Source organism: Echiichthys vipera (genome assembly GCF_963691815.1).
Source record: "Echiichthys vipera genome assembly, chromosome: 12".
Classification (NCBI taxonomy): domain Eukaryota; kingdom Metazoa; phylum Chordata; class Actinopteri; order Perciformes; family Trachinidae; genus Echiichthys; species Echiichthys vipera.
Genome location: NC_139837.1, coordinates 9,883,551 through 9,909,064, shown reverse-complemented (window position 1 = coordinate 9,909,064; position 25,514 = coordinate 9,883,551). Strand labels below are relative to the sequence as shown.

General features: G+C 41.5%; 2 protein-coding genes across 3 annotated transcripts in view; both read left to right on the top strand.

Moving 5' to 3' along the window:
- Window positions 1-90: 90 nt before the first annotated feature.
- LOC310954877 (uncharacterized protein) lies at window positions 91-3,554 on the top strand (the record flags this gene model as incomplete). Its single annotated transcript, XM_083924565.1, has 4 exons — window positions 91-255; window positions 1,232-1,780; window positions 1,870-2,030; window positions 3,122-3,554. 4 exons carry the CDS (start codon window positions 91-93, stop codon window positions 3,552-3,554), a joined length of 1,308 nt encoding a protein of 435 aa, XP_083780691.1.
- A 2,023-nt stretch (window positions 3,555-5,577) lies between these two features.
- The window catches only part of LOC310954629 (guanine nucleotide-binding protein G(q) subunit alpha-like), a 24,900-nt gene continuing 4,963 nt past the window's right edge, over window positions 5,578-25,514 (top strand). The window contains exons 1-4 of one of the 2 annotated variants that reach the window (XM_083924212.1): window positions 5,578-6,655; window positions 20,484-20,668; window positions 22,573-22,727; window positions 25,313-25,441. In XM_083924212.1, coding sequence (XP_083780338.1) covers window positions 6,520-6,655; window positions 20,484-20,668; window positions 22,573-22,727; window positions 25,313-25,441 — 605 coding nt within the window. In that variant the 5' untranslated portion in view covers window positions 5,578-6,519. Of the gene's footprint in view, window positions 6,656-20,483; window positions 20,669-22,572; window positions 22,728-24,219; window positions 24,349-25,312; window positions 25,442-25,514 lie in introns of both variants that reach the window. The other variant, XM_083924213.1, reaches the window with a different exon arrangement.

Here is a 25,514-nt window from a genome sequence, read left to right as displayed (position 1 = left end):
TCACCTGGCTCTAACAACACCTGAGCCGCTTCATACGCGTTACTGTCATCACCATAACCGCATGTCTGAACTCCCGGTTGAACTTTGGAAATGGAGGAAGAGGAGCAGCTGCGGTCTTTCGTGTTCCTGATGACTTACATGCTGCTGAAGCGCAGGAGAGACTTGAACAACGCGAACATCCAGAGGCGCAATGAGATCGAAAGACGCGTCAGGCATCGGCAGTACTTCTTCCAGAGACAGAGAAGGATGCTCATGGTCAGTCCCCCCCCCCTCTCTCTCTGGCTCATTTCATATACCCACATTACCACCGCTGTATAGATTTATGCACTATGCCCTATACACTAAAATACCTAAGCTTTGCATTTGTGGATTATAAAAACACAAGTGTATGTGGACATCAGTGGGTTCATAAGGCAGAGTATTTTTTTCTTCTCAACAATTTTATTTCTTTAAACAAACTTTATTTAAGGACACAGAAGTGTTCAATATAGGGATGCCACTTATGACTATTTTCATCATAGATTTTCCCTAATATCAATCACTTGTTTGGTCTATATATTGAATTTGCCATCATATAAAACAGAAAAAATAAAGAACCTGAAATACAAGGGAAAACATGATACATTGGTTGTTGCAGATACATTTTCTGTCAATCAAACAGATGGATCAATCATTTATCTGTTTCAGCCATAAGCATTTAATAGCAGATAATCTGCAGTTATACAAATGAAAAGATGAAGTAAAGCGAGGTGGTAGGCTGCATAGATATCACCAAAAATGCACTGAATAAAAACAGAATGTACAAATATATGTTCTGGCTTTTTTCTGTTTGCAACACATAGAGATATTTGTGATGTGAGGGTTTGATATGTGGCTGTTGGATCATTGTTATTGATAAACAGCACGATGGAGAAGAATAGGCCTTTATTAGGCAGCACTTTACATAACAGCAATTCTTTTTCCAAGCAAGCAACAACAGAGGTAGCTTCAGCACATTAGTCTTAAATTAAAGTATTTAAATATGTAAGTATATAAATAATTAACTGTGTAACACAAGTATGTAAACGGTTACCTGTATAGACACATCACCATTACCTCAAATATGTGAATTAACTTCACTTCTGAACCTAATATACTGTAGTTTTCAATTTCACTAACCAGTGAAAAAACATTTCTTAGTGTATTCATTCAAAGTAATTCTTTATTCTATTATTGATCTCCTTCTCCCCAGATGATGATAGCAGGAGGTATCCGCTCCAACGTCCGCATCCGTACACGCCCCTGGACCACCACTCGAAGCACTGATTGGTGGGAGCGGGTGGTGATGACAGAATTCCAGCCGTCTGATTGGTTGGATAAGTTTCGTATGAGCCGGGAGACGTTCTTCTACCTCTGTGACAAGCTGAGGCCCCGTCTGGCTCGCCAGGACACCAGCTTCCGCCTGGCGCTGCCGGTGGAGAAACGTGTAGCTGTGGCTCTGTGGCGCCTGGCGTCCAACATAGAGTACCGCACCATCAGCACTCTGTTTGGTGTGGGGAAGTCCACAGTTTGCAGGTGTGTAAGGGACATGTGTCACGCCATTGTGGCGCTCCTCAGCTCCATCTACCTGCAGTCCCCCAGTGAGCAAGAGCTGGAGGATTCAGCCCAGCTCTTCCTGTCCAGTTGGGGCTTCCCTCACTGCGTTGCTGCCATAGCAACACTCCACACAGCTATCATCACCCCGTCAAACAACGCGTCAGACTACGCCAACCCTGCTGGCTGGCTCTCAGTGGTGTCTCAGGTAGAGAGGACACCCCGATTTGCTGCGGAAAATACATGTTCACCAGTTGTCCGATTTTCACTTCTTGCCTCTTTCTGTCTCTGTTTCAGGTGGCTGTTAGTGGCCGAGGGCAATTCTGGGATGTATGTGCCAGTTTCCCAGGTGGGACGGACCCAGCTGACATCTTCCAGAACTCATCGCTGTGGGCCACAGTTGCAGAGGGTGGACTGTCGCCTGTCACTCCACCTATTTTCATGGGAAAATCACTCAGGTAAAGTTAAAGTCAACAGCAAGAAGATTGAGTCAGGATCCAATTTAGCACGAAGTCGGTCAAACTTTCACGCATTTAACGATAATCTGTGCACACTTCTGCCTCGAGGACACAAGCCTTTGTCACTCATCTGTCCACCTTGAAACAGCATCTATGGTTAGGCTGGTTCTTAGATAAACACCCTTTGATGAAATCGCCACAATTTTAACACTGTGAAGAGGGAAGGACTGACATATGTACACATCATCTGACAAGTATACACAGACTGCTGATATGTATTATGTCTATTTTATTTGTTGCCCTAATATTAAAAGGTTGCATGTTGTGTTCTTAGTTTGGCTGCACCCTTTTGTCTGGCCCCTAGGGATGTAAGGCCTTTGTAAAACCACACACAAAAGAAATCTTCACAAGCAGTTAGCTACATTTCAAAGTTACAATAGGAAAAGTAAAGACTTACAGGTTATCATTAAGAGCCATCTCATCCATACACTTTCTCGCTCCACACACTAATTAACTCCAGCTGTGAGCTTTTGGCCGTGGTGTATTCAACAGCATAAAGAGGCTTCCTAAAAACATACATTTGAACTCCAACATTAGCATTAGCAACAACACTAATTCGACACTCAATTTATCAGAGCACAAAATAATATCGCTTAACAGTAAAGGATTTTGAAAAGTATCTGTCATGATATTTTACTACTCAATGTTTAATTTGCATTTGCTTTTATGGCTCTTACACTTAAGTAAAGTCCCGGATGATGATGCACTTAACTATGTAGCCTGTAGTGTAAAAAAAAGAAGAAGCTCACTGTGCTTATTACTATAAATGCAAAAAAGAGACATTACATTGGACTTCCTTCAGTCCCCAAATGTTTAACACACTTTTAATCCTGATTATAACCTGATTTTGGCCATTAGATTTTCCAGTGATTTCTTTAAACTAGATCAGCACACATGTTATAGTGTACAGAGGTTTAGGGTTCAAATATCAGACCAGTTAATGCTGTCAACGATTCTCTAAAACATCTTGAATGTTTGACACGTGGGAATATGTATTATTATTGTGTGTGAAAACCATCTGTTGTGTTTAGGTATGTGCTGCTGGGGGAGGGTTGCTACCCCATCCAGAGCTGGCTGATGAAGGCCTATCCTGAGGCGAAGGGCAGGAGGGCCAGCCGCACAGCACTGACCGAGCCACAGCGGCTCTTTAATCAGCGGCTCACCAGAGCGCTGCGTGTGTCTGAGGAGGCACTGCTGAGGCTGAGGGCACGCTGGCAGTGTTTGAGCAAGAGGAACGACTGTGGACTGGACGTGGTGCCCACCATGATTCTAGCTTGCTGCATTTTGCACAACGTGTGTGAGTCCCACGGGGATGCTTTCAAAGCAGAGTGGCAGGTAGAGGTGTCCGCAGCAGAGAGCCCTCAGCCCAGCCACAAGCAGCTTTCTTCAACCAGCACTGACCAAAGTCACGCTGAGGAGGTCCGTCACCTCTTCTGTGACTATTTTGAAGAGCAGAATAATTGAAAGAGCTTCCGGCAAAGAAAGACTCATCATTTGTACTAACTACAGTATATATTTTGCCACACATTAAATTGTATTTATTGTTATGCATTAATCTCAAAGTTAGTTGAACCTAAATGAACCAGAGATGGACAAAGCCCTTAATAGAAACTTGCCATCACCTCGTTATTAAACTGGTCCTACAGGCAGTATTTTAGTTGTTCCAGTGACTGGCTAATGCTAGAAGTCCCCCGAGCATCCCGTAATTGCGCTGGGAAAACTGCTTTTAGTTTTTGTGCAGCACACTCTTGGAACATTTTATAACAAATATTCAAACGGAACACAATTGTACCTATAGGTACATTTTCAACTCTGATTACAATCTAATTCACTATTGAATGTAATTGTTTTGTTGGTATCTGTTTGTCCTAAAGAAGAAGAAGAAGAATTACTTTATTTATCCCGCAACAGGGAAATTTAATTTTTTCACTCTTATTATTAATCATGTTACACACACAGACGTGAAATACACACACATGCACAAACAGGACCTATACATGCAATTAAGGAGACATGTTAGAGCGAGGGGGCTGCCAGTGACCGGCGCCCCGAGCAGCTGGGGGTTCGGTGCCTTGCTCAACAGCACCTCGGCAGTGCCCAGGAGATGAACTGGCACCTTTCCAGCCACCAGTCCACGCTCCATACATGGTCCACACAAACACTTCTGATTTAGGCAGGAACATGCCTTTACTTTGGTGCCTCCATCTGACCAATCTTCACGTTTCGCCTCACTGGCTGTATGGATCAGCAAATTTGTCTTCACATCAAACAAGTTGTTTTCTTGTGTGTAATACGTCAAACAGCCTGAAGAGGCTGCTACCATGTTCATAGACTTTTTCTATTTATGAAACTGCTCGTTTATTTTGTACATTTTTTTATGTAATGCATCGTTGAGATCAGTTTTGGTTAAGTATGTTTGTTGATTATGGTTTAATTGTTTCTTTGATTGTGTTTGTCTGTAACCAGTGTGTGCTTAAATCATGTGTTACACAGTTCTGGAAAATGTGTTTGTGTGAGTGTGTGTTTAAATTGCTACATTCCTGAAAGCCAATTAAGGACCCATGGACTTATTGAGTAATGCTATGAACAGGTGTTACTTGCAACTCATCTCTACGGCCACGAGATGTCACTGTTACCCCAGAACACGACCTCCACAGCCATCGCTGATAATTTGTCCTGTCTGATGCTGCTTACAAAATAGGCCTACTGGTTATTGATGAGTTTGTGGGGATTGCATACGTCTGTGATTAGTTTCCATGTTTCACCAGACTTTAAAATATATATATCAGAAGTGCAGATGATCGTGCAGCAGGTGGTGGACTCAAATTAGCAAATGATGTCACATGCATAACCTAGGACACTGTTTCTCAAACTGAGGTACTCTCTGGTGGTACTTGAAGGAATCTGCAAAATAAAAAAAAGGAAACAATGTCTAAATTAATATAACACTAAGAAAATACTTGTAATGTAATTTAAGACAAGTTTAGCATTTCCTGTCATATTTTTGTTTCAACATCAGCCTGTTACATGGCCACGATCATGACTCACGAGCTAAACTGTGATGGCAAGAGAGTAAACAGAGGTTAAATGAAAATACTGACATATCAGTTCTGATGCTGCCCCAATAAGTCATCTGATAAGAAATAAACCTTCCTGTCCGTAGCTGAAAGGTGTAGGCCCAGGCTGCTGTAGTATAACAGTAGTCTTAGTAGCGGTACTTGAGAGAGCATGATATTTCTTTTTAAGTGGTACGTCATGTACAAAGTTTGAGATCCACAGGATGTGTCAGGAAACTGCTCTTCCTTCTTCATCCATATTGGCTTTCGCATCTTCTCCAGCCCGATCCGCTCTGTTCCCACCCCGAGGACCCGCCTCATCCATTCAATTGGTCTGTCACAAACCTGTTTCGTGCAACCCTCCGTCTGTCACTCAACACCATCTCCTCCCTCCTTGCTTGGCATCAGACTGGTGTGTGTGCCGACCTTGTTCCAGCGACGAGCTACACGAAAAGCCAGCTGTTTTGCAGCGAATACATTTCTGGGCAAAACCCGCCGCATTTTCTCCCATTTTCTTCTTCCAGGCTGTGCTAGTTAGCTTTCTATTTTACCGTCAAAATGAGTCAAGATGTAATGGGGGTGCTGCCCTGCTATCGCTAGCTAGGCGGAAAAATTCCTTCAACCAGCTCGCTGTTTCAATCACTGCGGGTTGACACAACATTAGCTGAGGCGTTGCTAGGTGAGCTAGCGGGCTATAGCGACGCTGCTCCCGTAGCCGTTACGTGTAATTTAGCCAACGTTAGCTAATGTAGTTACTTATCAAACGGACGGCGCAGATAGTGCAATAACGCTAATGTTAGCTTACTAGCAAAAACTACTACTTTTTTCCCCCTAGCGTTAACTAGCTTAGCTAAACGCTCGTGAGACTGTCACAGAAATCAACCGTTACAGGATTTGGATGTCGCGAGACACACTGCAGTTTTGAACCACTTTTTTGACGGATTGTGAAGATAGATTTGGACCACAGTGACAGACCAAAATATATATAATTGGACCAGCAAGGGACAAGAGGGGGTTAACGCTATAAAGCAGGTATTAAGTTGCAGTGAATTTAACATTAACTGTATAAAGGCAGAACATCTCGGGGAGGCCCCACCGTCTCTTGGCTCCCTCCCTCTCTGTCCGAGTCTCCCGTGATTTGCCGAGAACACCCGGGTGAAGTCGCAGTTTGTTCTCGGCTTGGGGGGACAACTTGACAGCGAGGCCCCTACTAGCTAGTCTCCCCTCCCCCCCAGTCCCCGTCCATCCATCCATCCGTCCGTCCGTCCGAGCCTGACAGACCCACCTCCTTCGCCTGAGATCGAAGGGAGGATTTCGGGAGGATTCGGGGATAAAGCTGAAACCGTGTGTCGGGTCCCGTCTTCACCGGGGGGATGACTCTGGAGTCCATGATGGCTTGCTGCCTGAGTGAAGAGGCGAAGGAGTCGAAACGAATCAATGCAGAAATTGACAAACAACTCCGCCGAGACAAGCGGGACTCCAGGAGAGAGCTGAAATTACTTCTCCTCGGTATGTTGGGACGATAATTATCTAAATACATTGTTTATTGTCACGTTTTGTGTCGTTGTATGGAAAACTAACGTTCTTGGGCCTTCTTGGCAATGCTAGCAGCAAATATGCTACTAGTTAAGGTTGCTAGCTGGAAGCCTGGTTTCTGTATGAGTAACGTTATGGCATGATTTCCCAAATGCGTGGCTTGTCTTATAGCTTGTTGCTGCCTTGTTTAGGTGCATGCCTGCAATTACCGACTAGCCATCCATATTGTCTCTTTACTCGGGTATATGTATTTGTATTGGTGTGCAGACAACAGCTAATTTGTCATCGAAGTTACTAAATATGTCACCGTTTACAGGCTACCACAAGCATGTCAGAGGGGCAGTTTGACATTACTGACGAAGCCCTCAAGCTAATCAGTTGGTCAGCATCAAAACGGCCACTGTGGGTTGTTAGCTGATGGTGGTTAAAAGGTGGAGATGGTCACTTGATAATGGAAGAATGGATCGCTTAACACTGCTATTTTCACCAGGTTGCATAACATTTGCACAGCTGTAAGAGGCTTCAGGTGCCTCAGCTCGACCTTGCTTGGTGCCCATTCATTCATTTATCAATTTCTCTTGATTTATTAGTCTGCACCTAGTGTCACAAATCTACTCTTCCAGAGGATGAGGATACTGAGGGATTTGCCCCCTCATCCTGGAGTCTAGCTGAGTAGGTTAGCTATTTTTATAGCTGGTGTGTGGGCAGGTGGGAGCTGCTGTTGAATAAATTGCTCTGTACTGCATTGATTCATAGTTCTGTGGACACAAAAAAGGAACATTAGGCTATGCTTTATCACAAATGTACTTGCGTCGCTTTCAGGAAAATGTATTTTGTGTTAATGTATCTTGCAACAGGCTAACTTTGCACTTAAGTGTGCATAGCATGACCCATCAGCCACTTAAAACAACAACAAATGAGTGTGAAAGCACCTTGGAAAAAAAGTGTCCATTTTTAGGACAATTAGAATTATCTAGGTTGCATCCTTAGTTTGAAAACGTTTGTTCCCGTTTCTCTCTCACCAAAAGCAGCCCTGGTTATTTGACATGTGTGTCTCCTTTCATTTCCCTGCTGAATACCTCAGCTCAGATAAGTAGGCCACGCTGAAGCCATACCGTTGATGGGACACATTGTATTCTGTGTCATACATTTTAATCGCTGTTGCACTCTATTCTACCTAGTGGCCAAGGTGCGCCAGGTAAAAAAGGGTGTTTGTTTTTGCGTTGCAGTTTCGAAATGCTTTTCTTGTGTGCTGCAATCATATTTCACTTGCCTGTTGATCAATGAAGGGTTGGGTTGACCGTGATTTCAGGATATTTAGAAAACAAGGTGATCATTCACGCACTGTAATGTATCAAACATAGCTTTAGCATCTGGTGTTTTTAGTATTTCCAGTATATTTTGACAGCAGACATTAAAAATCACTTATGAAAGTGTCAGTGTGTGAAAGGCAGAAGGCAAGCAAGAACTGCAATCAGTCATAGTGTAAGTGGCCCATCCTGAGTGAGTTAAGGCTGTCAGTGGACGCCTGGATAAGGACGTGTAAGGCAGGATTAGTCTAGGTCTTAATAGGCTTGGTTAAACACATCCGCTGCTGAGACTTTAAGATGTCACTGACTCCTATTATCCCCTAGCATTATTCTCAGGCCCTCTGTGAGCTGCCTGCCTCTCCACACCTCACTGGAGGGAGGAGAAGGCCTCTGTTTCTGAACATTTAACTACCATGTTCCGTCAAGTGTATCTTAAAGGTGAGAAAAGGCGACATTGAGGTGCAAATTTAAAATTGGAAGTTTATCCATCTCCGTTAAATGTGGTAGGAGTTGTTCGGCCATTAGCCACCCTGCAGTTCAGTGCATGTACAGGAGATAGGTTGTTGCAGCTAGGCTCAATGCAGTGTGCCCAACCACTCCTTCTGGACACCTATTCTCAGTTGAGTTGTACGTAATGTGTCAATGCAGGTTGCATTAGTTCTGATTTATTCTTAAGGTATCATAATTCAGCTCAAAACTGATGTTGTATGTCTGGATTTTTTAACGAATGATTCATGTAGGGTAGAGCAATTAATCAATGAGTTGATAAAAATATTATTAATAATATTTTTGGGTTTTGGACAAAAATAGTATAACATGATTTTTGAAGATGTCTTGGGAGTTGCTGGGTTATCGTGATGGGCCCTTTTCAATGTTTTCTGACATTTTATAGATTACTGTAATTCAAATTATAGTTGCATTACATTAGAAACAGAAATTTCCTAAAGCTCACTGTGATGATCTAAATTTGCTAGCTAGAAATCCCAAAAATGTAAAGATATCTGTTTACAGAAATTTAAATGGAGAAAAGTGGCAAATTCTCACATTTGAGTGGCTGAATACAGGAAGTGTTTGGCATTTTGCTTGAAAAATGACTTGGCTTAAATAATAAATCTTATCAAAAGAGTTGCAGGTGTATGGACTAATCTGCTAAATGTTTCAGCTCTAGATTGATGGATTGTAGCATTCCCCCAGCAAAGTGTTTTTTTCTCACACTTATTCAGGTCCACCCTCCCTCGGTATCCCTCTCCCTTCCTGGCAGGGTTTAGTATATGGCTAGGGTGCATTGCCGAAACTAGCCATTTGAGAATTTGTCCTATTTTATGCAAGACACAGGCATGAGGTTTCCAGACTAAGCATATGGAGAATGTTCAGGTTGGTTTTGTAGGTAAAGCTACAACAACATCACACTTAACCACTTGGTCAGAAAATAACAACTCTGCCAGGGCTGCGGCAGTGCCCACAGTCTGGCTGCCTGTGACTGAGGCCATATCAGGCCATACCGGCAGCTTCCTGCTCCACAGACCAGTGGTTTGCCTCTACTTGGTCAAAACACAGTGGACCAGGAGCTGTGGCCTCTGCTGCATCGGGTAAATGAACTGCTGGAGCGAGCGAACGGTCAGTAAAGTGAGATGGAAGGGCAAACACTTTAGCTTTTCCCAAAGTGCTGACCGAGGCAAAGAGTAAGCTCCCAGTCAAGCTGTCAGTGTACCAGTTGGCATTTGCTTTTCTTCAAAAATGTTGGCTTCACATGAAATTTGAGGAACAGAACGTCTGGCGATCAGTAAAAAAAAAAAAAAGACCTAGAATGACGTCAAAAAAAGACATCTTTGGTCGTAAGCAAATTTGTCAAGCACAGTATTTAAGAAAACGGTCTGCCTGGGGCAAAAGTTGGCTTAACAGCCAAAATGTTGTGGACGACTTGACAGCACACCAACCCAGGCAAAGGTTTAATGTACAGTCCAATCGTTTGCCAAGTCCTCATTGATTGAGTTGTTCTTGTTGATCCTTCCTGTCTCAGCAGTATTTTGTTGCCAGGTTAAGACATCCTTTCGAGGAACAGACTGATTGAACCAGGGGTTAGACTCAGATGTTTATTGCTGACCTTTCTTCTCTTGCCAAGCCGTCTTATTTTGATCATATATGGCAATAGGGATCTTCTAGCTCTATTCCTCAGTGGTTGTGTGTGTGTGTGTGTGTGTGTCTCTCTGTGTGTGATATGGTACTTTTAATAACAGTGAATGTGGAAATATAAGGATGCCCAGTTACTGAAATACTCTCTATTATGGTCAGATCTAACACTTTTTTAAAATATGGAAATCATTCATAGACAGGCTTTTGCGATATTTGAGAGTTAAGAAAACTGACATCCTGGCTGATATTGACTTTTTTTCTTTCTTACATAAACATGAGTAATAAGCATTTTTGATTTAGATTTCTTGGGTTGGACATTACCGTTGGAGAAATAAAGTTCTGACAGACAAACTGTGTAGGGACTGTTTCTTGCTTAAGTGCACCGATACTGAGATATCTTAAAGTAAATATCAAAACTACTAGTACACTTGGCTGTCACTTATTAATGTCTTTAAAAAACACATCATAAATGTGATTCTTAATGGATTTTTGCTAGCGATCATCATTGATTAAGATGCTTCTATGACTTTTAGAGATTTTATATACAGCAATAATTTGAGGAAAGTAATCTGTTCTCTCTGATAAATGGCTTAAATTCATTCAAAGTTACGAGTGTCTTCAAGGCTATGTACTGTAGGGCTGTAGCGATACACTTATTCGTTTTAGGATATGTATGACGATATTCAGCCAACAATTCGATTTGATACGATTTGATACGATTCACTTACATAATTTTCTGAGAGATTTTAAAGTGACTGTGTGATTTTGGTGACATCTTGTGAGTGATCCATTGACTGGGATTGAATTATTAAAAACTGAAAGAATCATTACACAATATATGGTTCTGACGGGTCAGCAGAGATAGTAACAAGTCACTTTTTGCAAGTCCGAGTCAAGTCTCTGAGGGAAGCAGCAAGCCCTAATCGAGTCTCTAATGGTTTTAATAAATAATAAAATAGAGTTGAAGTGCATAATTACATAATTACACAAAGTAATGACACCTTATAATGTAGTGTAAATAAAGAAAGTCTGCTGCTCCCTTTATCTAAACTAATTAGAGACACACCTTAAACTCCAGGTCTGTTTTCATTGGAGGATTTTAAGACATTCAATAATAACTTGGAGGCAGACTCATCTGGATGTAGATATTCTGCATTATATATTCATGATTATGCTCAATTTTGATGTATATTTGCTTCTTTTCTTTTTTACTTATTTGATATATTATATTGTATTATAGTAATTTTGTATTGGCTGCTCATTATGTTTGTTAGAAACGTTGTCAGTCGTGCTGCTGTCTGTCTCAGGACACTCCGATAAAAGAGATTTTTAATGTCAGGGAGCTCTTTCTGTGAAATACATAAAAAATCCTCCAGCCTCTCAAACGCAGTGTAATGGTTAAAGCTAATAACGCAGTAACATTAACGTTATGTGGTCAACAATAAACCTGTAACGTAAACTTGCCTTTAGCTGATATTAATAATTAACATGTTTTTCTCTCGGTTTAACAGCGTTAGCCAGCCGATGTTGGCAGCACTGGCAAGAAAACACTTAAAAAATCTGTAATTTAACGAACGCATATCGAGAAAATTATCTCTCACAAAGCTCACGTTAGTAACAAGCTAACGTTGAAAGTTTATGCAGCTGAGCTTAACACGGACGTTGCATTCTGTGATTCTTTTGTTTTGTCTGTGCCTGAAGTTATTAAAGCCAAACAATACGACAAACGGTAACGTAACCGCAGCAGCAGACCGGGCATCAGCAGCAGCAGGTGAGGCGTTCTCCGTGTCATCTGCGAAGTGTGGCTGCTCGTGCATCCCGTGTCCCCCTCTCTGCTGGACAGACAGCTAGAAATGCTCTACAGCGACACTAGCGAACAAACCAAATAGCTCTTCCTGCAAAGCGAACGGGGTTGGAACGGGGTTGGAAATGAAAGTGAGTGCCAGGGGGATTTGAATGGGACTCAATGTATCGATACTTGTGCCCAAAAGATCAATACTTTCTGTGGAAACAAAATATCGATTTATATCACAGAATCGATAAAATCCTACAGCCCTAATGTGCTATTATCTCTGGCAACAGAGATTCAGCACTTCAGTGTTACAGATTGGTCTCCTTTGAATTTAAATTTAGTCTTTTTAAAAAATAATAATAATGTTTTAGAGTGATTACATGCATTTTTAGGAAGTTAGCAGCAAAGCAAAGGCAAAAAATATGGGAAGAGAGGGATGGGGAATGACATGCATTAAAGATCCCCGTCCAAACTTGAACAGGGGGCGTTGCAGTTCATGGTCAGCTCCTTAAACCTGCCATAAGAGCACCCCAAAGAGTCTTTTATGTAACTTTGGATAAACTAAAATTTATTTAATGTTCTGACATGAAATGTGTAAATTTGTGCTGATTGCTTTTAGTTTGGTGGTGACGAGCATGTTTGAGATTTGTGAAGTCTGTGTCAGGCATTATGTGTGAGGCCTTGGAAACGTTACCGCTTCTTTGTGTGATACTTTAGTTTGTGTAGAAATGTTTCGTTAGGGATACATGAGTGTGATGAAGGCACTGTATGATTGTAGTAGGTTTTGTAGGGTTTAATGCAGTATCCATCTCATTCAGTACGCTAACCAGTGGCCAGTTAGGATTATTTATATAACATTTTTTCATTTCTTTCAAGCTTAGTCAAAGGGTCCTCGTTTCATTGATCTTGAAGTCACAGTGAAGTAAGCCCATACTAGGTAGGTGTGGGCTATGTATCAAATATATGTGATATTTGATTAGATTTTATGTACAGACCACTTCAGTGTGTCATTCAAACACTATCAGGACATACTTATGTGGAATTAAGTAAATCCATCTACAATGTCATACAAGCTGCGTTACCTCTAAATTCAAATTAGTTTTCTAAAATGATCATGCATATTAGAGGGACCGTTTTGTTGTTTAGTTATATGTATCAAGATATTATTTATAAGCCAAATTGCCCAGCCCTAACTGCATGTTCTTGATAACATCCCAGTAAATGTCCAGGCAGGCAACCTCACCTCAGTCAGCCTTGCAAACACTCTTGGTCTCTCTCTACGACATGGTGTGTATTACACCATTATGTTGCACATATTGCTCACAAGTGCACAGATGAACACACACGCGCGCACATACGCACACACATACTTGAATGGGGTCGTGGCTGGTTCTCTGGAGATATGGGGGTGAATGAGGCTAGATGGTGACTGTCCCACATACTGCTGCTACCTCGGTCCCCAGACAGGACCGGGACATAGCCTGCCTCTTAGTTCACTGCCAGTATCTTCAGCCCTCTCTGTGCTGACAGGATGGCATGTTCATTCCTGTTTACTCCCACCAGCTGCTGCGTACAGTAAAGCCCACACGTCTCTGTGATCGTACCATTTCAACTTCTGTCACTTCATCTTTCAGTTTCAAGTCGTATTTGGAATGATGAACCATGCTTAGACTTGTCGTTTTTTTTTTTTTTGGAAGATGTGAAGCTTGCAAAGTGGCTGTGAATTCTAGTTTGCGATGCATCTAAATCAATGCGATGAGATGTGTAATAAATGCGTGTTATGCCCATGTGTGGACACGGAGTGATGTTATCTCATAGAATCTCTGATGAATAAGTGCCATGGCTTAAGAAATTATGTCAACATCTAGGATTTGGCTGTTTTTAGTTCGTAGCAGCTGAGCATACAGTATGTGTTGCAGACAAAAATATTGCTGCTCGCTCCAAATCTTTTGTAAAGCGTGTATTTGATTTTTTTTTTTTTTTTATGCTCACCCACACCCACTCGACCAGAACGGCACTCAGCGCATAGTCACTGGTGAACAGACAAAGCCCTCCTAAGGTGGTTAAATGAAGGTGTGTGAGTCTATGTGTAATGTGCTGTGCATGCTATAGCATTTATATTCAATTTGCAGCTCTGACACCCACGCACATAGAGCACTCAGCAGATACCAAGACATCAGCACAGAGCAGTAGTTTTTTGCCCAGATCCTGACGGCAAGCAACACATGTTGGAAAGCTGCAGTAGGGCAAAGAGAGATACACCCATACTCCTCTTTCTTTTGTCTTAATGCTTGCGTGTGTTTGCGGAGCCCTGTATTGTGCATATCGCACAGGTCAATTGCAGGAAAAAAGGAAAGAAAATGGGCCATCACAGTGAAGGTAACATCTATGCCTTGAGGTTGACCACAGGATCCGTGAGTGTCCACAGTTGGTTAGGCAGCTGGTGTGTGTGTTGTGTAGCTCCAGGCTGCCTTGGCTCAATCCCTTTCCTTTGTATGCCAGAAAGAGGCCTGTTTTCAAGATGAATTTAGTGAAAGATTTAGACCCATGCTACATTTTGGTTAGCCTTGTGACTGCCTGATTCATCCACTATCTTTCCACGGCGCTGATAAAAAGGCTAACATCTGGCTGATGCCAATTTTTAGGTTTTGACAATACTTAAACCTCTGCTCCGTCTATGCAAATTCTTTCTCACCACTGAGATTGGATTGTTAAGCGCTGCCTGAAAGGACAGTTCATAAACCCAGATAAGTCAACACTGTTCATACAAATGCACGATTACCTTTATGTGTGTATTTGCATGCAGACTTGCCACGATGCTGATAATCCCCATCGCTTGTTCATGGAAAGCTATGACAGGCGGAGGGAAGCCGGGGTTGGCAGGCATGGCCCTGCTTAAGCATGAGGCCTTTAGCGGCCTGCATGGGAAGCACAATGAAAGAAATGATAGGATATGAGCAGAAAGTGTAAACAAAGCAAACCCTACACACACACACACACACACACACGCACACGGATATAACCTGATAGTCTGACAGCCAGGGCTCAACTAAAACTGCTGCACTAAGACAGCGATGTCAGTTATGTAAAGGCTTATGAAAGCAACGGAAAACACAGGTGAAGTTTTTGGCGTCTTAACATAATTGGATAGCTGTTAAAATTTACGTACTGTTTTTTAATTTCACTAGTTCTTCTTAATTAGGCTATTTACTTAGAAAGTTTTAATTTTATGCTCATTGTTGTCTGGTCCCTGATTGAGGCTACATACAGTTTTCACTCTGAATTGACCAAAACCAGCTCTATCCACACAAGTTTGAGCTCCATATTGGAAAGAATATCAGTCCTAGGGCTGCAGCTATCGAATCTTTTTGTAATTGAGTATTCTACAGACTATTCCATCATTTAATTGAGTTATCGGATAAAAAAACAATTATAATTTTGTGTAAAATTGCATTTCAATTTGCATTATTTTGCAAAAAAATATATTATGTCTGGGGTAGGCGTATTTGGTGTGGTATATAGATATCATCAGGAAGAGGCACTCGCTCTTCTCCTGTTTCTGTAACGACAAGCAACGTACAAAACGCCACTGACGCATTTACTCAAACAAAACTATAAAGACTGATCAGGTAGTTAACGTTATGTTTAACATTCATGAAAGACTAAACATACAGGCATTCACAAGGACAGCTAACGTTACGCATTCTCTTCCTCTATATCCGTCACTACAGCAACCGCCCTCCTTAAACCGGAACAACTGCGCTCGGTGAAGTGGCGTGAACAACAGACGCTGAAACATCGATGTCATGCTGTTGTAGCATAACAGTCCTAGTTAACAGCGGACAGATTGCATTGTTTTGGCTTCCTTTTTAAGTGTGAAATGATCCTCCACCTTTTACGGATGTAGTGGTGCATCCGCGAAATGGTCCGTGTGGAACAATGATCCCTGCGCTGAACAGGCCGCATACCGCACAGATAGGAATTAAAGGAATCATCGAGGCAGAGATTTTGCCTCGATGCATTTTTGTAATTGAGTAATTACGAATATCATGTGACCATTCGCTTATACTGGTCATGCAGGAAGAAGAGAATAAGAGGGGTAGCGGTGGCGGAAAACATAAATTTGGGAGTTGTTGCAAACAAATATGGTGACATATTTGACGTATCGAATCCTTGTACTAGGAGCGTTATAAATTGCTTGAGGAAGCCATAGCAAAAGGAACAGGGTACCCGCAGAAGGATGATGAAATCACAAACGGTATGCCGTCCTACCTAATTAATAAGATTAACTGACACAGGTGTCTGCGTCATCATTTCCAAAGTTCTCCGTAACAAAACACCCTAAGTTTTCAGAGTAAAACGGGCTCAGGAGTGTTTCCAAACGTCTTCATTTAAAGGGCTCAGAAACGCTGAAGTAGTGTGGACACGAGGTGTAAATGTAGCCAAAAATATGTGTTTTCAAACAAAAATGTAGTAGTAGTGTGGATGTGGCCTGAGACTACTCGCTCAGTTCCAGGAAGCTCCACAAAAGCCCAGTGTTGATGTGTGTAGTGTATCTTGTACTGTTGCATTCGAGCATGATCTGAGTTTAGTTGTCTTCTTCTCTCACACACTCGTAGCTACCTGGAGCAGAAAGCGTTATCAAACCCAAAGTAATGTGTGAGCTATTAAAAGGCGACCTCCTTTTTCTAGGTCATTACCAAAAAAAGAATGGATGGATTCTAGTTATGAATATCCAAAATTCTTGACAGAGAGGGATGAGAATGGAGAGGCATATTTCTAGCCTAAGGGGGGTTCGGAGGGGCTGTGAAGAAGGAGAGAGAGAGAGTGAGAGAGAGAGAGAGAGAGAGAGAGTGGGGGAGAGCTGGTGAGGGCATGTAAATGGTTGTAGCTGGTGCTGGTTCAATCCAGGGAGGAAAAAGGGAAGACAGAGGAACGTAGTGTGTTGTCTAGTGAAAGAGGGACACGACAGTTAAGAGAGCACATCGGAGGGAGATCTTGTGACGGGGTCACGAGAAATAAATCAGACATCAAGCCGGAGAGTGATCTTCTTGCTCCTTTGCTAAAGCAGTCGGCAGTCACTACCAGGACATTACTGCCGCAGCCCAATACAAAGAACAGCTCTCTCTGCTTGACTCCTTTTGTTAGCTAGACAATCACAGTTTTTATTAGGTATACTAACTAGTAGTCACTAGTCTGTAGCTTTCCCAGTTAAGAATTCATCCAGGAGGAAAGATAAAGATCTACTTAGTGAATCATAGTCTATCTAGTCTCTGTTCTCCAAAATTGGGCATATTGTTGGATGAGAAGACGGAGGAGGGTCATTTCCCCTTATGGAGAGAGTGTTGAAATCCCAATTTTATATCTGAGATTAAGGCATTTCTTCCTGCATCAATGGAGAAGCTGCTATCGCTCCCAACATTTTTAAAAAGTCCTTGGTGCTAGGAAGCCCCTGGTACTGACCTCAGACCAGCTTTTTTTCCCCTCTCAAAGTGTCTTTGGAGCCGAGGCCCGTCTTCTCTGTGGTACACCAAAAGATGAAGAGCACAGAGCCAGCCTGAGGGGCTTGCAGTTATATTTACTGTCTGCTACGAAAGAGAGGAGAGAGAAGGGGCGGATGGGAGGGGTTTAAAAAAAAAAAGAAGGGAAAAAACAACACAGGAACGAAAAAGAGAGGGAGACAGAGGAGGGGTTGCTATGGTAACGGAAATATGGCTGCTCTTCAAAAACCTTGAATGTAGGTGGTGGTGAAATGAGTGTATGTGTGTTTTTTCCTCCTCGTCTTTCCCTTTCAGTTTTGCAGATATTGTGGATGTGCTTGATGCCTTTTGATTTCACTGAGAACTGAAATGCCATCAGCTTTTAGTTTCTCTGTGGCCTGAGGCTGGTGTTTCTGGGCATGTAGAACATAGAGGAGTAGTGTGAAAAGTGGGTTAGACCCAACAGGACCCACCCCCGCACCCCAGCCAAGTAGGGCTTTATTTGGCAATCACTGTTTGTCTTGAAAGGCCAAGAAACGTGCGTTTTACTCAGCGAGAGATGTTTTTTTCCCCCACTGAAATCAAGGGTGCTTTGGTGAAAAGAAGCAGAATAAGTGTTTTAAAGTACACACCTACAGTATAATCCAAAGCCTTTTCTTGTGCTCCTTACCATATGTGTAAATGTGGAAACCCGACACCACTTGAAATGATGATCTTACAGCCAGATATGGACTCAGGAGGGCAGAGGAGGATCACTGAAGGAATGCAGCCTTTTGACAACGACCCCTGCTGTCACCTTTTGGCAGAGGATGTTTAGTGTTAGATTCGGGATGTAGGACAAGTTGTCTTGATCAATTTTATTAAATTAGCTTGAATTATCCACCCCCGTCCTCTCTCCTCTCCTTCCTAGAAAATGTTTTAACTTGTTCACTTTCCAAACTGTGCGATAAACATCCAGATGTCGGACAAAGAAGCTTTGACATGTCAGCGTACGTATGTAACTAGTTAAGTTATTCAACTTGGAATTTCAGTAGAGGAACACAGTGAACTTACATACTGTATATGGGCATCCCACGTTCTTTGAATTTTAAAAGAAGTATTGGACCATTACTAGCTTCATTCTTTACCAGTTTTATTTGCCTTGCTTATGAATTAACAACGGAGTATTAAACAGAAGCTGAGTATTAAACAGAATTGAATGAACAACATCAGATACACAAACAGGCTGCATTTACTGCCTTATAGGAGTGTGCAATATGAATACAGCCCTGATCAGAGTATATGTCATTTTAATTTGATATGGTATTAAAGTAAATGTTCTGTTTGTTGTATTAAACAACCAGGCAGATGTGCCTGTTTTTGTACAAAAGTCCAACATTGCCATAAAGCAATCACAACAGCAGGCAATCTCCCCTTTATAAATCACAGCCCACCTGGAAATGTGTGCACCTGCATCAGCCTCATGTCCGGCTCTATACACAACAACATTCATAAATGGTCATTGTAAAGTAAAAATATTAATGCATAGAAATTAGCCCGCAGATCAATGGTTCTTTACAGTAAATAATGGCAACAAGAAGAGGTAGAACAAGAAAAGGAATCATTCTGCTTAAAATTGAGGTCCTTGTGGTGAGGTGGAAGTTAGAAAGCATGCTTACTTTGCGAGGTCACAAACAAAAAGAAAATGCTGCAAGTTCAACATGTTGCTCCTGTGGTTAATGCAGTCAATTCTTTAGACAAGACAGTAGAAATAAAAAAAAGTTGGAGGCACACAAAAAAGAATTTGATCCCACTGGTAGGAGCAAAGGCACACCTGAGCCCACACCGCTGGAAAGGAAGCCTCACTGTGGCAGTTTTTTTCAAAAGATATTATCCAAAACTATTGACGCTCAATTTCATAATTTCTACAGCTGATCATAATTTCATCGGTTAGTTATAGGGCTGTCCCTGACGACGAAGGAGTTTCTTGGTTGACCAGTGCTTGGTCGACTATTTGGGGTCAGCCCTAGTTAGTTCCACTGTCTGTCCATCTCCTCTGCACTCCAGGGTTGAGAATTTGAAATATTTAAATATTATACATGTTTTCTACATGATGCCTCTCATATTTCATTTTTACAATCTGGCTACAATTCACCCCCTCGCAATCTGTGTCCCTAGTTTCCCCCATCTCCAAAATGTTCGTAGGCATAAGTCAGAGTTTACCCAGGTGTGCACATTCTTTCGTCACGGTTCTTTTTATTGATTACAACTTTTGCATAGGAAGAAGCAAATGCCTCTTTCAATTGTTTTGTAAGTACGTAACATTTGTCCCCAAAGGATCCAACGCAAAACCATATCATCTCACTGAATATAAAGTGATCTCACCCATGGGTGTTGGATGTTTTCCCTGAAATCCAACTCATTCTGTGAGGCAGAAAGTCTCTTACCACAGCTTTCTATTGTTGTCCTCCCATTGTCTTGGTATCCTTGAAAAAATGAATGCAATGTTGTTGTTCTGTGTTGATTGTATTATGCTAATCATACTGAAAACTGTTAGAATACCGTTTGTGCATCTTAAGAAAATGGTTTTATATGTCTAGATGCAACATTATTTTGGTCTTTTTGTCTGACAGTAATCTCTAAGCATATTCTGCATATGATTGCAGAATCTGTAGGCAATGGGGCACAATTCTGGTAGCAGAAGCGGTCTGGTTTCTGCTTGTAACTTGAATAGTGTTGACTAATGATGTTTGAGCGTGCTTTGCTTGCATGCAGCTGAACCGTCCTTGTGGAGAACAAGAGAGACCAAAATGTCGAAATGCAATTTCGGAACCCATCCGCTATCATCTGACCACAATCTGCAGTAATCTGTTTTTAGATGCCTTGTCCCTCAACGACTATTCTCACTTCTCAGGTTGGAAAGCGGGCTGTAAACAATGAGCGGCATTTGAAAGAGGAAGTCTTGGCCTGGAAGCATGAAATATTGGCCCAGACTCTCGAGGCTAAATAGTTGTCAGACAGCCAGCCAGTGGGTTCTGAGATTGCTGTGCCCACAACGTTAAGTTTGCTGCGCTTTCTAACTATATGCCTCCCTTTGTCCTGTTCAGGTACGGGAGAAAGTGGCAAGAGCACCTTCATCAAGCAGATGAGGATCATTCATGGAGCCGGGTACTCAGACGAAGATAAGAGAGGCTTCATCCGGCTTGTTTACCAAAACATCTTCACCTCCATGCAGTCCATGATCCGCGCCACTGAGACCCTTAAGATCCCCTACAAATTTGAACAGAACCGGGTAAGGACTGACTCACAGAAACAAGGAAACGATCCTTTCCCCTTTGATCATTTTTAAGGTGTAATCACTGAATGTTCTATCTTCCACACAGTACAGTGTTTTTTGTGAAACACCAGGTAAGGCTATATGCACATCAGAAATGGGCTATAGTTTAAGCAAGCCTCAGGACACAAGCCACAGCCGAACTCTTTAAGTTTTTGGCTTTTAATCAGTGTTAATTTGTTTCTACTATTTGAGTATTCATACTTATGCATGCTTTTAATACATTCAAATGACTGAAACTAGTTACCAGCGGTGTGGGCACAATACAACTACATAATTATAGTCTTTTATTTTATGCTAGAGCGGTTTTCAGTTCCAGTTCTCAGAGCTCTGCTGGTTTGTGACCCCCTAATTGAGGACCGTTTCACACCTGGGATGCATGTTGAATGTAGTCCGCTACAGTCCGCAATAGGTCAGAAATCCACCAGTATACGTCTTCAGGACCATGGTTAAAAATAACTAGTCTACATTTATTCATGAATGACCAATATGGTCAATTATTGCGACTTAAAAGAGCAAACTGATGTCATGTTACATCAGAAAATCATAGGATGATTTCCACTGTTGGCATCCACAGATAATTTAGTGAGAGAAATATTTTATGTAAAGAGTCATTACAAGAAATATGCTGAATCCATGAGTTCGAAACCCACATGAAATCCAAATGTTCTGAAGTAGGTAACAAATGTGGCTATAGCGGATCAGGTTGTTACGATACCAGAATTTTAACCTTAATACAATACAAGTATAAAAAAGCCAATACATCAAAACAAAAGACAATGTCCTTGGCACACAAAATAGTCTATTTTATTTTTATTAACAACCTGCACACAGTGCTGGTACAGAAAAAGTCAGTGAACACATACCGACACACATTATCTTCCCTGTTGTTTCATCTGTGCAGCTTTGGGTTGAAAAAATGATTGTAGATCTGCTTTTTTTATGACTTTGAACATGGATATCATGTTCTAAAACACTTGCTATTGTAAATATCAATACTTTTGACAACCTTAGAAGTGGAACATCAATTAGATTTTCGTTTTTCCTATGTCATTGTGTTGCCTTATTGTATTGGATCATTGGTTACATGTTGGAAGCATAGACTGTATACAAAACTAAACGAGAGAAAGAAAAACGATTCTTCTTTCAACTAAAGCCCTGTCAAAGTCATTAAGTAACATCATTGGTCTGAAATGAAAGCGTCCCTTCGCAGAGATCTAAATCAGTTGGTCGTCAAACGTTATCTTTAGGCCTAAATATTTCAACAGTGGGTTGAATGCAGACTTTGTGATTGTCATTTTTAGGTTAATTGTTTATCAGTCTCCAACCTTGTGTATTAATAAGTGTGTAATAAGTGTATACTGTAGTTTGAATAGACAATTGAGCACCATCAAAAAAGCAGATTTGCTTGTTTAGTGCAATCAAAAATGGTACACCGAGGCATGTTGGAACATTCTGTCCAACAACACAATGGTCCCATATAGGCATATGGTATAGTAACATTTTAGTAATTACCTTAAAGACCATTCTGAATTTGAAGAAAGTTAAGAAAAGATACGTTTTCTAATAGAGCTACCGGCTAATACAACTTAACACACTTAAAGTGCTAAACAGTGAACTGCAGTTTAATTTGACAACGCAACATACACATACTGAAGTAAGAGAGTCGGAATGGTGCAAAATTATTATTTCATCAACCTCTTAATCCCCTGGAGTCTGGTGTCTTTATTATGCCAACGTATTAGGTGTGTTTTGCACTTTCTGTTTGACCTGTTGTCTCTCTCACTGCTCTTCCCCATTCATCATTATTCTACATCTCAATTGTTCTCACCCTTTTTTTCCCCATGCCTGTGTTTTTCCAGTCTAACGCTATGCTCGTGAAGGAGGTGGACATTGAGAAGATCAATGGGTTTGACTTTCACTTCATTGCTGCTATCAAAAGCTTGTGGTCCGACCCGGGGATCCAAGAGGCCTATGACCGCCGCAGAGAGTACCAGCTCTCTGACTCCACTAAATAGTACGTCTGTCTGTCTCTCTGTCTGTGTTTGTGTCTATGTTTGTCTCTATGTGTAGACATCAGGTATGACGTTTGTCTAGGATTTAAGAACGGTATTTGTGCGACTGTGAGTGAATTATGTAATTTTTGTTTGTGTATGTCTATGATGCTGGTTTGGGAACTGATACAGATTTATCATTAACTATTGATTCTTTAACCATCCTGAGATTTTGTAGAGAAGATTTCTGAATTTGCAATGACTTGATTGACGCTTTTGCAAATCCAAAAATTAAAACAGTAAGTAAAAGTAATTGCTTCTTATAAAGAACGTCTCAGTTCCTAAACCTGTGTGAAACAGTCTGTCTGTTTTAACTTTGTACACTAATGGATTATGTGGATGAATTTAGCTGGGAGTCTGTTTGAACAGTACAGGCGTGTCTTAAATGAATGTGCTGAATTCTGTTTTTTTTAATGCTTTTTTTCGTATTATTTGAGTACTCAAACTATCTGCATAGCTAGATACTACCTGAGGTAATTTGAAAAAACAACATTTGATCCCTCTTTATTTCATGTGTGACATGGTGATAGGGTTATCTCCAGAGATCAGAACAGTTTTTAATAATAATTAGGCTGTGTTTGGATGTGGTGGTGTTGTTGTTGGCAGGCTGTGTGTGTGTATGATCTGTGTGTAACTACCTATGTATAATTACCTTGCGAGTTGTGTAATGTTTACTGGGCAGGGCAGCACATTAGCTTTTTGTCCACATGTGGTATTGGCTGAGACATTTAAAAATTCGGCAGTCTGTTTCACAGTTTAACAAAAGCCATAGGTATAAAAGCCGTTAGATAGATAGATAGATAGATAGATAGATAGATAGATAGATAGATAGATAGATAGATAGATAGATAGATAGATGACTTTATTTATCCCCGAGGGGAAATTAGGTCATCGTAGCAGCGGTACAGAGCAATCAGAAGTACTAAAAATAAGATAAAATATACAATTTTTAGTACTTCTGATTGCTCTGTACCGCTGCTACAGTATATGATAATTTTTAGCAGTGCAATGGGTCTTTGAGGTTACTTACAACTGAGGGGACTGGGTGGAAAAGGCTCAGAATTCATGCTGTCTGAGCCAGCTAATAGAGAGCAGAACAGTTACTATGAAGCCACAACCAAACCTCACCATGATTTAATTTAAAGGCTTTGTGCTTAATGTTTGATGTCAGAGGTAAGAGATACACTCCCAACCACAGATTCCCAAAAAAGTATATTTGACAAGGTGCGTGTGTGTGTTCTAGTGCCCCCTGGTTGTGGACTTGCTGTACTACAGTTTAGTGTTGCTGCAAGTCAGCATGCATGCAGATGTGGTTTCTGTGCTGGGAGTGTGAATGTAATGGTAAATATGTAAGCTATCTTTTATTTTGCATGTGTATGAGTGACTGACAAAGATGCAATCATTGAGTACTGTCTCTATTTCAGTGTTATCCACACTGTTCATGTATATCTCCAGTTACCTTAGTGATATAGACCGTGTGACCGCGGAGGGATACGTTCCCACCCAGCAGGATGTGCTGAGGGTCCGTGTTCCCACCACGGGTATAATAGAGTACCCATTTGACCTGGAGAACGTCATCTTCAGGTACCCCCGTGGCACCAGGACTGCAGCATCACGATAGCTAGAGGGCAGAAACCACTGATGTCTGTCAGGATGTTAACACATTAGTTAAGCCGGGGCTAAAAATCTTAAAATGCCTCAAACATGAAACAAATTCCCTCACGTTACTTTGGTGAGAGCATGTTTCTGAGCAAGAGCCCATTTGTCCGAATAGACCCACTTGTTCTACAGAGAAAAATAAAGAGGACGTTGTGTTTAGATCAAACGAGCCTGAAGGCAACATTAGTCAACCTGATTAAGCATCAGTAGTTTGTGTTCAGAATTGTCCTAATGTTCTGGCTCCAGGATCAAAACCAAGGCCAGACATGCTGCACTATAACGTGTGGGGAGCAGCCACTAAATACCAGATGAAGAAGGATTAGTGATGTCAAAGATTCTTCCAGGAAGTTGTTACGAAATCAGTGAAGCAATTAGGCACAGTTTAGGATACAGAAGAATTGAAACTTCATAAATTGAATTTCAAATTGAAATGCCTTACTCACACGCCTTTCGGTGGAATATACTTCCTGTTATCTTTGATATTACACTTGTCCGAAAACCTTCTTTATCTGATCCTGCTGCTGTCTCTGCTGCTGAAGTCACTGCTACTACTGTCACTGCTGCCACTTCACTGTCTGCAACACAATCCACAAACTACCTGACCTCACACTGCAGAAGGGTCAAGTAACCTCAAAGCTGCAAGTTAACAGCTAATCTCACTTGTCTTATTTTGGTTTTTGCATAGAGAGTGTTGGTGCAGCAGTGACCCTGACTAATACCCTTATGTTTCTGAGATGTGGCCTTTTCTGTGAAGCTTCCTCAACAGGACTGATCCACACTTCCTGAAATGGCAGGGGGGTTGCGGTAATTGCCTGTCACGCTTTATATAACTGTTTTTCTTACTTTTTTCTCTTTATCTCTCTTTTTTCCTCGACTGGCCTGCCTGTAGTTATCTTTCCGATCTGGATCGTATTGCAGATTCCAGCTATCTTCCCACTCAGCAGGATGTGCTCAGGGTGCGCATCCCCACTACAGGAATCATAGAGTACCCATTCGACTTGCAAAGCATCATTTTCAGGTAGAAAGATGCCCGTTTTTGGCTCAGTCCCACCTTGTTCATCATTAACCCATGCGTCATCTAATGTGGTTTT